Here is a 16,459-nt window from a genome sequence, read left to right on the forward strand (position 1 = left end):
CCCGAACTCTCATCCACTCTCTCATTACCTCTCGCCTTGACTACTGCAACCTACTCCTCACTGGCCTCCCACTTTGCCATCTATCCCCCCTTCAGTCCGTTCAAAACTCTGCTGCACGTCTTATCTTCCGCCTGAACCGGTACACTCATATCACCCCTCTCCTCAAGTCACTTCACTGGCTTCCGATCAGGTACCACATACAGTTTAAGCTTCTCCTTTTAACCTACAAATGCACTCGATCTACAGCCCCTTCCTAGCTTTCTACCTCATCTCCCCTTACATTCCTACCCATAACCTCCATTCTCAAGACAAATCCCTCCTGTCAGTACCCTTCTCCACCACCGCCAACTCCAGACTCCACCCTTTCTGCCTCGCCTCACCCCATGCCTGGAATAAACTCCCTGAGCCCATATGCCAGGCCCCCTCCCTGCCCATCTTCAAAGCCTTGCTCAAAGCCCACCTCTTCACTGTCGCCTTCGGCACCTAACCATCATACCTCTATTCAGGAAATCTGGACTTCCCCTACTTGACATTTCGCCCATTAGATTGTAAGCTCCTTGGAGCAGGGACTGTCCTTTATATTAATCTGTACAGCGCTGCGTAACCCTAGTAGCGCTCTAGAAATGTTAAGTAGTAGTAGTAGAACTAGTACCTGCTCATAACCATGTGGTGCAGGATAGTACAAAATGTTAAATACAAAGGTCATACTATAAGAACGAACTGTCATCTATATAAGGAGTAGAAAAAGCATTAAGGAAAACAACACGAGTGTCTATTAATACAAATGTTGTGTATTACTACAAACATTAAATAGCACCTGTAAAGTTAAAAAAAAAACATTAAAACATTAAAATACTGTTAACCAGCTAAAAAGGAATTATGTATTTTACAAATCTTCCCAACAAAGATTAAAACACACCTACCTTCAGCACACAAGATGCAAAAAACGTCTGGTCTTTCAAATGTGATGGAATATCAAAGGCATGACCAAGATCTTTTCCTGAGGGAGAAAACATATACAAAGAATTATAATAAACAAACTTAACATTATAATCAAATAAAAAGAGCTCAGCTTACCATTTTTGGAGAACTTGACTGTGCTTTTGTCGAAATCTAAATAGCAGCCAATAGTATCATGCATAGTGAACTCCTAGTAAGAGAAAAACAGTGAAACAACTTAACATACAGTACTAATTTTATAAAATATTGTGATTGGTGCTATGTGGATCAATTCTCTTCAAGGTGACCTGAACTCAAGATGAAACCAAATGTAGCCAGGCACTGCATATATATAGAAAGGGTTCTCAACACATTCTTTGGGATACACCCAGCCAGTCAGGTTTTCAGGAAACCCACAATGAATATGCATGAAATAAATTTGCATACAATGGACATGGTGCATACAAATCCTGAAAACCAGACTGGCTTGGTGTGTCCAGAGGACACAGAAACAGAGAAAAATATGGCAGATAAAGACCACATGGCCTATCCATGCCATCTACTCTCCCTATCACTCCCTTAGAGATCTTATGTACTTATCCCAAGCTCTATTGAATTCAGATACTATTTTCATCTTCACCATTTTCACTGGGAGGCCGTTCCACAAATTCTGTGAATAAGTATTTCCTCAGGTTATTTCTGAGTCTATCCCCTTTCACCTTCATCCTATGCCCTCTCACTCCAAAGTTTCCTTTCAATTGAAAGACTCATCTCCTGTGTACTTGCACGACGTAGGTATATGTCTCTAAATCTCCCCTCTCCTGCCTTTCTTCCCAACTATACATATTGAGATCTAAGTCTGTTCCCATACGCTTTAAGACAAAGACCACTGACCATTGTAGTAGCTGGCCTCTGGATTGACTCCATCCTGTTTACATCATTTTCAAGTGCAATCTCCACAACTGTAAACAATATTCTAAATAAGGTCTCAGAGTCTTATACAGGGGCATCATCATCATCTTTTTCCTACTGGTCATTCCTCTCCCTATGCACCCAAGCAACCTTCTATCTTTCACTGTCACCTCTTCTACTTGTTTGGCCACCTTAAGATTATCACATATTACCATACTCAAGTCCCGCTCCACTTTTGTGCACAATAAGTTCTTCAGCCCCTGAACTGTACAGTTGCTTCAGGTTTTTGCAGCCCAGATGCATGACCCCTACATTTTTTAGCATTAAATCTTAGATGCCAAATTCCAGGCCATTTCTCTAGCTTCACAAAGTCTTTCCTCATGTTATCCACACCACCTGGGGGTGTCTACCCTTTTGCAAATTTAAGTATCACCTGTAGAGAGGTGTGGTAGCCGTGTTAGTCCACTCTTAAAGGTTATCAACAGAAATCAAACAAAATAAAACATGGAAAAGAAAATAAGATGATACCTTTTTTATTGGACATAACTTAATACATTTCTTGATTAGCTTTCGAAGGTTGCACTTCTTCCTCAGATCGGAAATAAGCAAATGTGGTAGCAGATAGTATATATGAGAGAAACATCAAAGCATTACTTTGACAGTCTGACAGAGTGGGAGGGTGGGGGTATGCATGGGGACATCAAAGCATTTCATTGATATTCTAACAGAATGGGTGTTGGTAGGTGAGAGGAGGGTAATAAACAGAGAAATACAGCTTCATGTTTTATAATGAGTTAGAAAACCCAGATCCTTATTAAGTCCTGTTTGTTGGGGGTCAAAATATTCAATCATTCTTATTTCACCTGCAAAGAAGCAAACCTTACCAGATTTTCCTCATTGCTTCCACACATTTGCTCGCAGTGACTTTCTGAACTCACCTGCTCATTTGCCACCCACATCATCTAATTTAAAAGTCTCTCTATATATATATAATCTGAATTTTTCACCAAGGACCCTCTTCCCTGCCACAGAAAGATGTAGCCTGTCATTACAGTATAGCCTTTTATTTTTCCATATACTTCCCCAGACTCCTATGTATCTAGAATCTTTCTGATACATTGAGCTTCTCTGTTTATGTGTTCTCCACCGACAAGCAGGGGAGATGCAGGCACACTTGGTGGTGCAATCATCTGAGGAAGATCAGTGTGCGGTGCTCTATCTAGCTCAGGGGAACCCCGTTTTGTTGTTTTTGGTTTTTTATAAAGGATCCCCCAAGTATGTGCAGGTACTGCCACACAGAATTGGCTTCTTCTTGCCTCAGACTTTCTCCACTGTGCAGCTCTCCTCTCCTTTACAAACCAAAAGGCATACTAAGCTAGCCCTATTTAATTTTTCTCATTATTTTCTCCTCAGATGGCTACGCTTACTCTCTCATTCTTGCAATAACCTCTACTCAATGGGAGCTGAAGAAAAGTTTATAACTGGCGAGAAGAGTAAAATGCCTACTTCAGTGTTCAATGCAAGGTCTGGGGGCCAATGGCAGCCTCATCATCATTGGGGTTTTTTGGTTTTTTTTTTTGCTACTATCTGCCTCTCTATCTACACAGAAAGGGGGAAATGGATGTTGGAGGAGGGGGCAGAAAAGACTAACACGCTTGCTTGAAGGAAAAGACATTTCTCAATATAAGAGAATGCACTTGGAGATGCCGACCTCTTTGAGGATATAATCCCAATAAAACGTTTGAAAGTGGGCTGGTGGGAATGGATATCATAGACACACAGTGGTCAGCCATGCCGTGGCCTCATTCAGGAAGATATCTGGTGGCTGTCCTTCAGCTCACTTGGATCCAAAGTGGCCCCAACTTTAAAATTAGTGAAGACCATTGGTCTAGTCAAGTACCTCCTGGAAGATAAGAAAGGCAGGTATAAGTGGCTACAGAGAAGATCTGAAGCAACTTCCTTGACCTCATTTCTAAAAAAAAAAAAAAAAAGGAGATCATCTCTCATGCATTAGCCCCACAGCGATGAGAGTCTACTACTACTAAGGACCAAAACTCACAGCAGAGGGTGTCAATGCCAATTCAAAATTATCACAGGTCCATCTGACCAAATGTTTCTCACATTCCTTTCTCCTCTCATTACTGACCTCAGATTATCTCGTATGTCTTGAGAAAGCAAACTAGATATATCTGCTAGCTTGTGCAGAATGTTTTGCATGTCTGTCTATGAAGAGCTGGTAAGAACATAGTAACATAGTAAATGACGGCAGAAAAAGACCTGCTTGGTCCTTCCAGTCTGCCCAACAAGACAAACTCATATGTGCTACTTTTTGTGTATACCCTACTTTGATTTGTACCTGCCCTCTTCAGGGCACAGACTGTATAAGTCTGCCCAGCACTATCCCCGCCTCCCACCACTGGCTCTGGCACAGACCGTATAAGTCTGCCCAGCACTATCCTCGTCTCCCACCACCGGCTGGCTCTGCCACTCAATCTCGGCTAAGCTCCTTAGGATCCATTCCTTCTAAACAGGATTCCTTTATGTTTATCCCACGAGTGTTTGAATTCTGTTACCGTTTTCATTTCCACCACCTCCCGCGGGAGGGCATTCCAAGCATCCACTACTCTCTCCGTGAAAAAAATACTTCCTGACATTTTTCTTGAGTCTGCCCCCCTTCAATCTCATTTCATGTCCTCTCGTTCTACCGCCTTTGCACCTCCGGAAAAGGTTAGTTTGCGGATTAATACTTTTCAAATATTTGAACGTCTGTATCATATCACCCCTGTTTCTCCTTTCTTCCAGAGTATACATGTTCAGGTCATCAAGTCTCTCCTCATACGTCTTGTAACGCAAATCCCTTACCATTCTCGTAGCTTTTCTTTGCACCGCTTCAATTCTTTTTACATCCTTCGCAAGGTACGGCCTCCAAAACTGAACACAATACTCTAGGTGGGGCCTCACCAACAACTTATACAGGGGCATCAACACCTCCTTTCTTCTGCTGGTCACACCTCTCTCTATACAGCCTAACAACCTTCTAGCTACGGCCACTGCCTTGTCACACTGTTTCGCCACCTTCAGATCCTCAGATACTATCACCCCAAGATCCCTCTCCCCGTCCGTACCTATCAGATTCTCCCCGCCTAACACATACATCTCCCGAGGGTTTCTATTCCCTAAGTGCATCACTTTGCATTTCTTCACATTGAATTTTAATTGCCAAACCTTAGACCATTCTTCTAGCTTCCTCAGATCCTTTTTCATGTTTTCCACTCCCTCCCGGGTGTCCACTCTGTTGCAGATCTTAGTATCATCCGCAAATAGGCAAACTTTACTGTAGTGGTCAGCAGTTCAAAGGTGAAACCCTATAAGATTTGAAAAACTAAACAAGCAGCTTTGAACTTGAGTCTTCCTGCTATGGGAAACCAGTGCAGCTTGTTAAGATGAGCTGAAACACTAGTATATCTATTCAATCTGAATATTAGTATAGCAGCCATATTCTTTATTATTTGCAGTTTTTTTCTGATATTGACACTTAATACCAAGAAACAGAACATTACAGTAATCCAAGTGAGGTAGGACTAACATTTGGACTAGTAGTGAAAAGGCTTTTTTGTCGAAGAATGATCTGACTAGACATAGCCTATGAAGGGCATGGAAGTAAACCCCTTGACAGGAGAAGACAAACCACTGAGAAAATCTTGCGTTCCTCAGGTATTTAAGCTTAGAACCAACAATAAAAATCTAGCTAGCCCCTCAGCAGGAGGACATCCTTGCATCTAATCAGGCCTGGTTTGAGAAGTTGCTAACAAATCACTGGTAATCTTAAACATTTCTCTACATTTATGTCCCGTCTTCTTGATCCAAGCAAAAAAAAATTTTTTTCCTTCTGCTTCAGTCCAGATTAGTGTGGTATGTCTCCCTGTCAGCAGCAGGAGACAGAAAAATAAAAAAATCACAGTCAACTTCACACCCCTTATAGATTCTGGTGCTACCTTTATCTACTCAGCATTTACCTGCCTCCAGCAGACAGCGTAAACATGTGGCCTAATGCAAACAGCTAGAAGTAGGCCTTTTCTAGGAAGGCTGTAAGTGCCAATTTTCTTGGTGAAGCATAGACAGTCTGGGGTCTCTCCAGGCAACATTCCTGTTGGGACCAATTTCTTTTACTCCTTGGAAATTGACAGGTCCCATGCACCTGCATTGGATGAGCCCAGCATTGGATAGTCCATGACGACATTTTACCCTTGAGGAGTCTATCATCAGGAGTTACTGATAGCACACTGCACACACTCGCTTAAAGGGAAGACAATGAGGCATATTTTCAAAGCACTTAGCCTTCCAAAGTTCCATACTACTACTACTACTTATTTCTATAGCGCTACTAGACGTATGCAGCGCTGTACACTTGAACATGAAGATACAGTCCCTGCTCGACAGAGCTTACAATCTAATTAGGACAAACAAGAGATAAGGGAATATTAAAGTGAGGATGATAAAATAAGGGTTCTGAACAAGTGAACAAGAGTTAGGAGTTAAAAGCAGCATCAAAAAGGTGGGCTTTTAGCTTAGATTTGAAGACGGCCAGAGATGGAGCTTGACATACCGGCTCAGGAAGTCTATTCTAGGCATATGGTGCAGCAAGATAAAAGGAACAGAGTCTGGAGTTAGCAGTGGAGGAGAAGGGTGCAGATAAGAGAGATTTACCCAGTGAACAGAGTTCCCGGAGAGGAATGTAGGGATAAATGAGAGTGGAGAGGAACTGAGGAGCTGCAGAGTGAATGCACTTATAGGTCAATAAGAGGAGTTTGAACTGTATGCGGAAACGGATAGGAAGCCAGTGAAGTGACTTGAGGAGAGGGCTAATATGAGCATAAAGACACTGTAGCACATAAGTCCACTTAGGCACCAATATCATGTTATAAAGTGCAATTCTTCCTGAGAGGGACAACGGAAGCAAGTGCCAACCCCGCAGTGCGTGCTGTGTACTTTGCCGAAGCGGTTCAATATTCACGTCGTACAGATCAGATAAATCAGCAGGGATTAGTACTCCCAGATATTTTAAGGGCCCCGTAGACCACGTAAGGGGGAACTCTCCCTCCCACGTCTCCCTAATTGAGCTCTGCACTGGAAACGCCACTGACTTCTGTAGATTAAGGGTAAACCCCGAAAAGAAGCTAAATTCTCCTATGGTATCCAGAAGGTGCGGCAACGACCGGCAGGGGCGTGTCAAGGTCAGCAGAATATCGTCTGCAAATGCCAAAGTTTTCACTGGAAGGGAGGGCATCTCAACTCCCGCAATCCCAGGGTCTCTTTGAATCGTACGCAATAGAGGTTCCAGATAAAGCAAAAACAACAACGGGGAAAGTGGACACCCCTGCCTCGTCCCCCTCGCTATTGGGAACGTGGCGGAACGAGTTCCATTTACTAATATAGCAGCCTGGGGGTGGAAATACAGGGCCGCAATTGCGTTTGCAAACCAGCCCCTTAAGCCCACGTAGTTGAGAACTCCAAACAAGTAATCCCAGCATACTTTGTCAAACGCCTTTTCGGCGTCGAGGCTCACCAAAAGCAAGGGTTCTTGTGACAGTTGACTATAGGCCACAGCCATGCAAACTTTACGGACATTAATAGAGGAATGTCTGCCCCTCACAAATCCCACCTGTCCTTCTCCCACCAATGTGGTCATATGTGGGCTTAGCGTCTCCGCTAACACCCTAGCTAAGATTTTGAGATCCACGTTAAGGAGAGAGATCGGTCTGTATGACTCTGGACGTTCTGGGTCTTTCCCCGGTTTCGGTATCAGTGTGATCCACGCCTCGTTGGAGTTCCGTGGAAACCCACCTCCCTCCACCGAGGCGTCAAAAAAGGAAACCAGGGCGCTACATAGTTGTGGCCACATACACTGATAGTATTCTGTCGTGTACCCATCGGGGCCTGGGGCCGTACCCCTTTTCAGCGCTTTGACCACTTTCTGAATTTCCTTAGCTCTCAAAGGGGAGTTCAACTGATCTATTACCTCCGCTGATAATCGTGAGATACCCGAATCTTCTAAATAGTCTACCAAAGCGGGTCCACTCCGCTCGCCTGGAGTGCTATAAAGGGATGCATAGAAATCATGTAGAATCTGTACTATCCCCTCAGGTCGGGCTCCATGCGAGCCATCTGGCTTTATCAAAGATGGGCCGAACCTATTACCCCCCCCCCCCCCAATTCCTTACTACTTTTGCCAGCAATTTCCCTGATTTGTTGCCAAATCTATGGAAGGTGAATGATCGGTGAAACAGCTGTTTTTTTAGTACGCTCGTGGATTAGAGAATTCAATGCTGCAAGCGTCAACACCATCTCTTCCCTACTCCTAGGTGAGGGGGCCGCTAAATGTTTACGTTTTGCTGCCTGGAATTTACGCTCCAGCTGGACAATACCCTGTGCTAACCTCTTTGCCCGGGCATACATGTAGGAGATGACCTCCCCCCCTCATAACTGCTTTTGACATTTCCCAATAGAGAAGGCCTTCATCCTCATGCTGTACATTGGTATCCGCAAACAACTGCCATTTCTGTCAAAGATGTTCTTGAAAGTGTACATCCCCCACCAAATGTGACGGGAATTTCCACTGGTGTCCTCTAAGTCTACCGCTCCTAGATCCATATCCACCCATATCATAGCGTGGTCTGAAATCTCCATTGGCCCCACCTCTGCTTTCGCGATCTGTGGGAAAAGGGTACCCTCAGCTAAGATATAGTCTAACCTAGACCACGTGCCGTGCGCTCAGGAGAGGTGGGTATAATCGCGCGCAGTAGGATTGACCAAGCGCCATGGGTCAACTAAGTTCAGTGCCCTACACAGGTGTTGTATGCCCTTACCCCTACCCAATGCCATCCCCGCTGAAGGCGCCGACCGGTCTAATTGCCCGTCCATCACCTGGTTGAAATCTCCCACTAAGAGCCAGGGGGCAGTTGTGTGTTGGAGACCCAGACGAATTATGTGCTGAAAAAATGTATGATCGTATACATTTGGCCCATAAATGTTAAGCAAGAATACTTCCTGTCTCATTATGTTCAAGTGTAAAAGTATATACCTCCCCTGTGCATCCCGGGCTACTAACCGGGCCTTAGATTGTAGAGTTTTGTGGATCAGGATTGCCACTCCCCCATTCGCCCCTGTGCTGGTGAGAAAAAGCATTCCCCCACCTACCTTTGCTTAAGCTTTTGACTTTCCTCCTCAGACAATTTTGTCTCCTGTAAACATGCTATGGAGGCTTTGTGACGCTGCAAGACTGTTAAAATTTTTGCTCTTTTTATTGGTGATCCAATCCCAGCCACATTCCACGATATTAATCTAGGCGGATGCATGTAACCCGGATCCCAGGACTCCATCTCAGCTTCCTTCAAATTCAATGGTGATGTTAAGGCCCCCGGGTGCCCAGCCCCCACCCCGGAGCCATCCTCTCCTGACCACTCCACATAGTGCATAGTTTCCCCTTCCATCAAGTGCAAATTTCTGTGCAACACTCTCGTACCCCATGCTCCCCAAATAAAACCCTCCTTCCCAGCCCACCCACCCCCCTCCCCCCTCCTTCCTCTCCCCCTCCATTAACCCACAACTGAGAAACCCCCATGATATTTGAGTCACAACATGCTGCGATCCCCACCCCACCTCCCGCCCGTCAACCGCACTTTTTAACCAAATGGAATTTTCCTGAACACAAACTTACAAAACAGTGCATACTTGCTCCTGTGTTCTGCAATTATATAATTTCTTTCATGTCCGACTGACCCAGCAGTCCAATGCTTTCTTTCAAGTAGGGGTCCCAGTTGTGTTCAGTTCTCTATTGATAAACTGCATGGCTGCTTGATCTGATACAAAAGGGATCCATTTCCCCTCATGTTGGATCTTTAGAGTGGCTGGATACAACAACATAAAGCGCTGATTTCTTTCCACCAGCGAGGCGCAGACTGGATGAAACTTCCGTCTCCTCTCTTGCAAGCTGGTTGAATAATCCTGAAAGATTCGTATTTGTACTCCAGCGTATGTCAGGGATTCCCTTTTTAAGCGATATCCCCTAAGGATCTCTTCTTTATGAATATAGTTCAGTACTTTAATGATAACGACTCTGGGGCGCTGGCTGTTCTGGTGCTGTCTCCCGATCCTGTGTGCTCTCTCTAAACAGAGCAGCCCCCGGCTGTCTGACAAAGCAAATTCTTTCACGAGCCACTCCTCCAAAACCGTGCTCAAATTTTTCTCCGGGATAGTTTCTGGCAACCCCACTAACCGGAGATTACTCCGTCTAGCCCGTTTTTCTAGCTCGTCCAGCTTCTCTGCCTGCTGGTTCAGTTTTTCTTTAAGGCTCTTCAACTCCGGGTTACACTGCTGCCATGCGTCCTCTAGCGCGGGCACCCTCGTTTCCACCTCCGTTGCGCGGCTCACTAGCGTTGCCATCAGCCCATCCACCTTTCCCAAGCGGTCATTCAGCGACGTGAACCTGGGTTCCAGCGCCGTTTCCACCGCCGCTACCAGCTGTGACAGTTGGCGGGCCAAGAACTCCGCTTCGTTTCTTGGCGTTCCGGGCACCATCTTGGATTCGCCGCTAGCGCCAGCCGTTTTTTCCTTCTCTGGCTTTGCATTTTTACGCGATGTTCCTGGCGACATGGACACCAGATATTGGTCCATGCACTCTCAGCCAGCTATAGTTGACCAGGTCAGTCGATTTCGGGGCTATTTGCAGGCAGTATTGGGCGGGAATCGGGCAGGGATCCCGGAGCAGTGCGAAACCGTGGCTACTGCTCCCTCAGCATCACGTGACTCCTTTTTTTTTTTTTTTTTTTTTTTTTTTAATCAAAGAGACTAAACTATAACAGATGTTAACAGCTACACCTCGCAGCCAGAACCATGAGCAGAAACAGAAAACCTCACCTTCCACCAAAGCGTCCACAGCATCAACCGTGCAGAAATAAGGACAAGGGTGGGGCTCTGTCCTGGTCTGGAGGAACTAAATGAAAATTAGTAGGTAAGATCTAATTTCTCCTTCTACAGCATCCCTCCAGATAAGCACACATGAATGGGAAGTACCAAAGCAGTGACCATTCAGGATAGGACCTCCAAAGCCCTGCGCACAAGACACTCACTCTGAAAACTGCATCCTGCCTTCTCTGCACAAAGTAATGATACATAAAGATATGGAAGGAAAACCACCACCACACTGCTGCTTTACAAATGTCCTGAGGTGGAATCAAAGAACTTTTCCAGAGTCAGTCAGACAATATCCTAATGTGTGCCGCTTAGTAATAGTGAAAAAAAGAGGGTACTCTCATACCCCCCCTTAGCCTGCAGCTGGTATAATACATCCCGGCGAACCCAAAGCAGCCTTCTCCACCAGATAAATGCAAAAACCTTATGGTGCAAACCCAAAGAGAACTTTTTTCGGATGAAAGATAGGAAGGGACATTTATTTATTTATTTTATTTGTTGCATTTGTATCCCACATTTTCCCACCTATTTGCAGGCTCAATGTGGCTTACATAGTACCAGAGAGGCATTCGCAGACTCCAGTGTGAACAAATACAAATTGATGTTGTGGTACAGTCTCGTTAGGGTGTCATAATGCGGAAGGATTGCGTTGTGACCATTACGTTCTTTGGTTTTGATGTGTTGCAGAGTTTGAGTATTTAGGTTGGATCGATAGGGTATGCAATTTGGAACAAGTTAGTTTTTAGTGATTTCTGGAAGTTTAAACAGCCGTGCTGTTTTCACAGCTTTCAGTAGTGCATTCCACAGTTGTGTGCTTATAAAGGAGAAACTGGATGCGTAAGTCGATTTGTATTTAAGTCCTTTGCAACTTGGGTAGTGGAGATTTAATATGTTTGTCAAGATTTGGATATGTTTCTAGTTGGCAGGTCTATGAGGTCTGTCATGTATCTCGGGGCTTCGCCGAAGATTATTTTATGAACTAGGGTGCAGATTTTGAAAGCGATACGTTCTTCGATTGGGAGCCAATTTAGTTTTTCACGGAGGGGTTCTGCGCTTTCAAATCACGTTTTTCCAAATAAGCCTGGCTGCCATGTTTTGAGCTGTCTGAAGTTTCTTTAGGATTTGTTCTTTACATCCCGCATAAATTCCGTTACAGTAGTCAACGTGACTTAGTACCATTGATTGTATCAGGTTGTGAAATGTTTCCCTTGGGAAGAATGGTTTCAGTCGTTTGCGTTTCCACATTGAGTGGAACATTTTCTTCGTTGTGGATTTCATTTGGCTTTCTAGTGTTAGGTTGCGGTCTGACACCAAGGATTTTCAGGCTGTCTGAGATAGGGAGGGTGTGATCTGGGTTGTTGATGCTTGTAGGGTTGTTTTCATTATATTGGGATGAGAGGATGAGGCAATGTGTTTTTTTCTTTATTGAGTTTTAGTTGAAATGCGTTAGCCCATGAGTCCATGATGTTCAGGCTGAGCTTGATTTTGTTGGTGATTTCTGTCAGATTATGTTTGTATGGAATGTGTATTGTGACATCGCCTGCATAAAAAGGGTTAAATGAGTATATCAATTTCAGAAGCAGCATCATTTTAATTGCATAAATACGACATATCCAAGTTTAAGCCTTCCAAACACTCCTTAGGGGGAAAGTTTGCCACAGAGACCATCCAGTCTATTGGTCAAATTGACCCCTAGGTAACGGATATAACTGGGTGCCCAACGAAAGTGAAAGCGAGATTTTAAACTAGACACCTGGTGATCAGGGAGGGTGATATTCGAAATCTCAGACTTGCTCATATTAATTTTAAACCCCGAGATGCAGCCATATCTCTGCAATTCTGTCACCACGGCAGGAAGGGCAAGCACCAGGTCAGCCAGAGCCAGAAGAACATCGTCAGCAAAATCTTAACTCAACAGGGCACCAACGTAAGCCCTGAATATCCAGATTCTCATGAATTGTACTAGCCAATGGCTGAACTGATAAGAGCAAAAGAAAAGGCAAGACTGCACCCCTGCCAAGTACCCCAGTGTAATGTAAAAGAGGGAGCATATTATCCATTTACACATATTGAGGCTCAGGGAGCAGTATAGACGAAGCCAGCTAAGAAAATGTCCTAAAACGCCCGCTCAGTCTAAAACTGCAAACAAAAACGGCCAATGCACCCAGTCAAATACTTCTTCCACGTCAACTGACAGAAAACAAAAACGGATTTCTCTAGACCGGGAACTATACACATGATGTAATGCTTTCCACACATTGTGAAATGTCTGGTGACCATGAACAAAGCCAGTCAGAATTTTTTTTTTTGTTACATTTGTACCCCGCGCTTTCCCACTCATGGCAGGCTCAATGCGGCTTACATGGGGCAATGGAGGGTTAAGTGACTTGCCCAGAGTCACAAGGAGCTGCCTGTGCCTGAAGTGGGAATTGAACTCAGTTCCCCAGGACCAAAGTCCACCACCTTAACCACTAGGCCACTCCTCCACTCTGGGTCCACCTGCCTGAAGTGTACTGCACCCATTAAAACTGCTCCAGGGACCTGCAATCAGAACCTAGCAACAAAATGGAGCAGTAAGAACTACAAAACTGGAGTCTCTGCTCAGCTTTGATTAAACAGTTATATTCACCAGAGACGTGGACACTGGTGATGGTTCCCCCTCATCAAACAAGTTAAACACTCACAAAAGCACAGGAGCCACCAGGCCCCTGAAGGTCTTATAAAACCTATCAGTAAAACCTTCAGATCCTCGTGACTTAGAAGTAGGTAGATCTCGAATCGCCCGATGGATTTCTTCTACATCATTGAGATTAGAACGCATTCGTTGTTCTGCTTCTATAAGCTGCAGTAACACCACCCTTTCTAAATAAGAGGAGACACTATCTATAGAGGGATTAATATCTGGAGTATAAAGGCTATCTAAGAAATGAACAAACATGCTCTGCAAGATATTAAGATCAGTAAGTAGAGCACCCTGGTCATCACGAAGACAAAGAATATGAGTACGAACTACTTGTTTTAAGTTTATGGGACAGAAGCCTATTAAACTTATCACCAAATTCAAAGTGAGCCTGGAAGACCCATAGCAATCGCTCTGAGATATCCGCCAATTCTAGATCATGCAGCTCAAGCTGAAGCTTATGTGCCTTACCCTCTAGCTGTGACAGACCTTCCCCCTCCTAATTTGAGGTTCCAGACTTGTCAAGGAGTGGAGGAGTGGCCTAGTGGTTAGGGTGGTGGACTTTGGTCCTGGGGAACTGAGGAACTAAGTTCAATTCCTACCTCAGGCACAGGCAGCTCCTTGTGACTCTGGGCAAGTCACTTAACCCTCCATTGCCCCATGTAAGCCGCATTGAGCCTGCCATGAGTGGGAAAGCGCGGGGTACAAATGTAACAAAAAACAAACAAAAAAAAACAAAGTATGTCCAAAAGGTCTCATCTGCCGCAAAATGTGTTTTTCCTCAGGTAAGCTTGCAAAGCTACCAGATGACCTCTCATGACTACTTTAAGAACCTCTCACAAAATTCCCAGGGAAACCTCCCCAGTATCGTTAAATCGTGGAGGTGGCGCTCAAGCCAAGTAATATTATTCACATCCAATAGCAAATAATCATCTAGACACCAACTCACACGGTCTTGCAAACTGGGCAGATTCAGTTCTTTATCTGCCATCACTTACTAAGTTACTATCAGGCTTATTTTCGAAAGAGGAGGATGCCCATCGTTCGACACAAATCAGGAGATGGGTGTCCTTTTCCCAGGGTCGCCCAAATTGGCATAATCGAAAGCCGATTTTGAGCATCCCCAACTGCTTTCCGTCACGGGAACGACCAAAGTTCCCGGGGGCGTGTCAGAAGCGTAGCAAAGGCAGGTCTTGGGCATGCCTAACACATGGGTGTCCTTGACCCATAATGGTAAAAAAAAAGGGCATCCCTGACAAGCACTTGGACGACTTTACTTTATCCTTTTTTTTTTTCTTACGACCAAGCCACGAAAAGGTGCCCAAACTGACCAGATGACCACTGGAGGGAATTGGGCATGACCTCCCCTTACACCTCCAGTGGTCACTAACCCCCTCCCACCCTCAAAAAATTTTTTTTTTTAATATTTTTTGCCAGCCTCTATGCCAGCCTCAAATATCATACCCAGCTCCATGACAGCAGTATGCAGGTCCCTGGAGCAGTTTTAGTGGGTGCAGTACACTTCAGGCAGGCGGACCCAGGTCCATTCCTCCCCTACCTGTTACACTTGTGGTGGTAAATGTAAGCCCTGCAAAACCCACCACAAACCCACTGTATCCACATCTAGGTGCCCCCCTTCACCCATAAGGGCTATGGTAGTGGTGTACAGTAGTGGGTACTGGGTTTGGGGGGGGGCTCAGCACACAAGGTAAGGGAGCTATGTACCTGGGAGCAATTTCTGAAGTCCACTGCAGTGCACCCTAGGGTGCCCGGTTGGTGTCCTGGCATGTGAGGGGGACCAGTGCACAACAAATCCTGGCTCCTCCCACGACCAAAGGGCTTGCATTTGGTCATTTCTGTAGTTTCCGTTATCGCCGAAAATCAGAAACGACCAGGTCTAGGGACGACCTAAATGTTAAGATTTGGGCGTCCCCGACAGTATTATCGAAACAAAACATGGATGCCCATCTTGTTTCGATAATACGGGTTTCCCCGCCCCTTTGCCGGGACAGGAAAACTTGGGCGCCCCTTTCGATTATGCCCCTTTACGTATCACTATATCTAACCCATCCTCTTAATTATTCTTCAATTTTTTGAGAAGCAGAATAACTGAACTTAGAGATGCCAATATTGATACACTCATGAAAATCCAAGACCTCGGGAAAATTTCTTAAGCAGTCTTAGGAAAATTGAGGAAATGAAGACTCTTCAACCTCACCAAATTCTCCAGAGACGCCAATGGATTGTAAAGTTTGAACCCAAAGCTCCATTTGGAAAGCAGAGCCTCCATCTGGCTCACTTTCCTGTCCATTTCAGATAGCAGGACAACAGTCTTGTTAGATGCCCAGTTTCCCAGTCTCGTAAGATCGTCTTGTAATTTTTCACAATCCTCATGAGATTTAACAACTTTGAGCAACTTTGTGTCGTCAGCAAATTTAATTACCTCACTAGTTACTCCCATCTCTAGGACATTTATAAATATGTTAAAAAGCAGCGGTCCCAGCACAGACCCCTGGGGAACCCCACTATCTACCCTTCTCCATTGAGAATACTGATCATTTAACCCTACTCTCTGTTTTATATCCTTTAACCAGTTTTTAATTCACAATAGGACACTAACTCCTATCCCATGACTCTCCAATTTCTTCTGAGGTACTTTGTCAAACGCCTTTTGAAAATCCAGATACACAATATCAACCAGCTCACCTATATCCACATGTTTGTTCACCCCTTCAAAGAAATGTAATAGTTTGGTGAGGCAAGATTTCCCTTCACTAAATCCATGTTGGCTTTGTCTCATTAATCAATACTTCTGAATATGCTCTGTAATTTTGTTCTTTATAATAGTCTCTACCATTTTGCCCGGCACCGACATCAGACTCATGGGTCTATAATTTCCCGGATCCCCTCTGGAACCTATTTTAAATATCAGCATTACATGGGCTACCCTCCAATTTT

General features: G+C 44.6%; 1 protein-coding gene across 1 annotated transcript in view; it reads right to left on the reverse strand.

Annotated features, from left to right (window-relative positions):
• Positions 1 to 16,459, reverse strand: part of DDX1 (DEAD-box helicase 1) — a 223,644-nt gene that overhangs the window by 81,094 nt on the left and 126,091 nt on the right. Inside the window, exons 10-11 of the mRNA XM_030198848.1 lie at positions 1,078 to 1,150; positions 924 to 1,000 (exon numbers count right to left, since the gene is read on the reverse strand). Of these exons, the coding sequence (XP_030054708.1) occupies positions 924 to 1,000; positions 1,078 to 1,150 (150 nt within the window). The remainder of the gene's footprint in view (positions 1 to 923; positions 1,001 to 1,077; positions 1,151 to 16,459) is intronic.

This window comes from Microcaecilia unicolor, chromosome 3 (assembly GCF_901765095.1).
Source record: "Microcaecilia unicolor chromosome 3, aMicUni1.1, whole genome shotgun sequence".
NCBI lineage: Eukaryota > Metazoa > Chordata > Amphibia > Gymnophiona > Siphonopidae > Microcaecilia > Microcaecilia unicolor.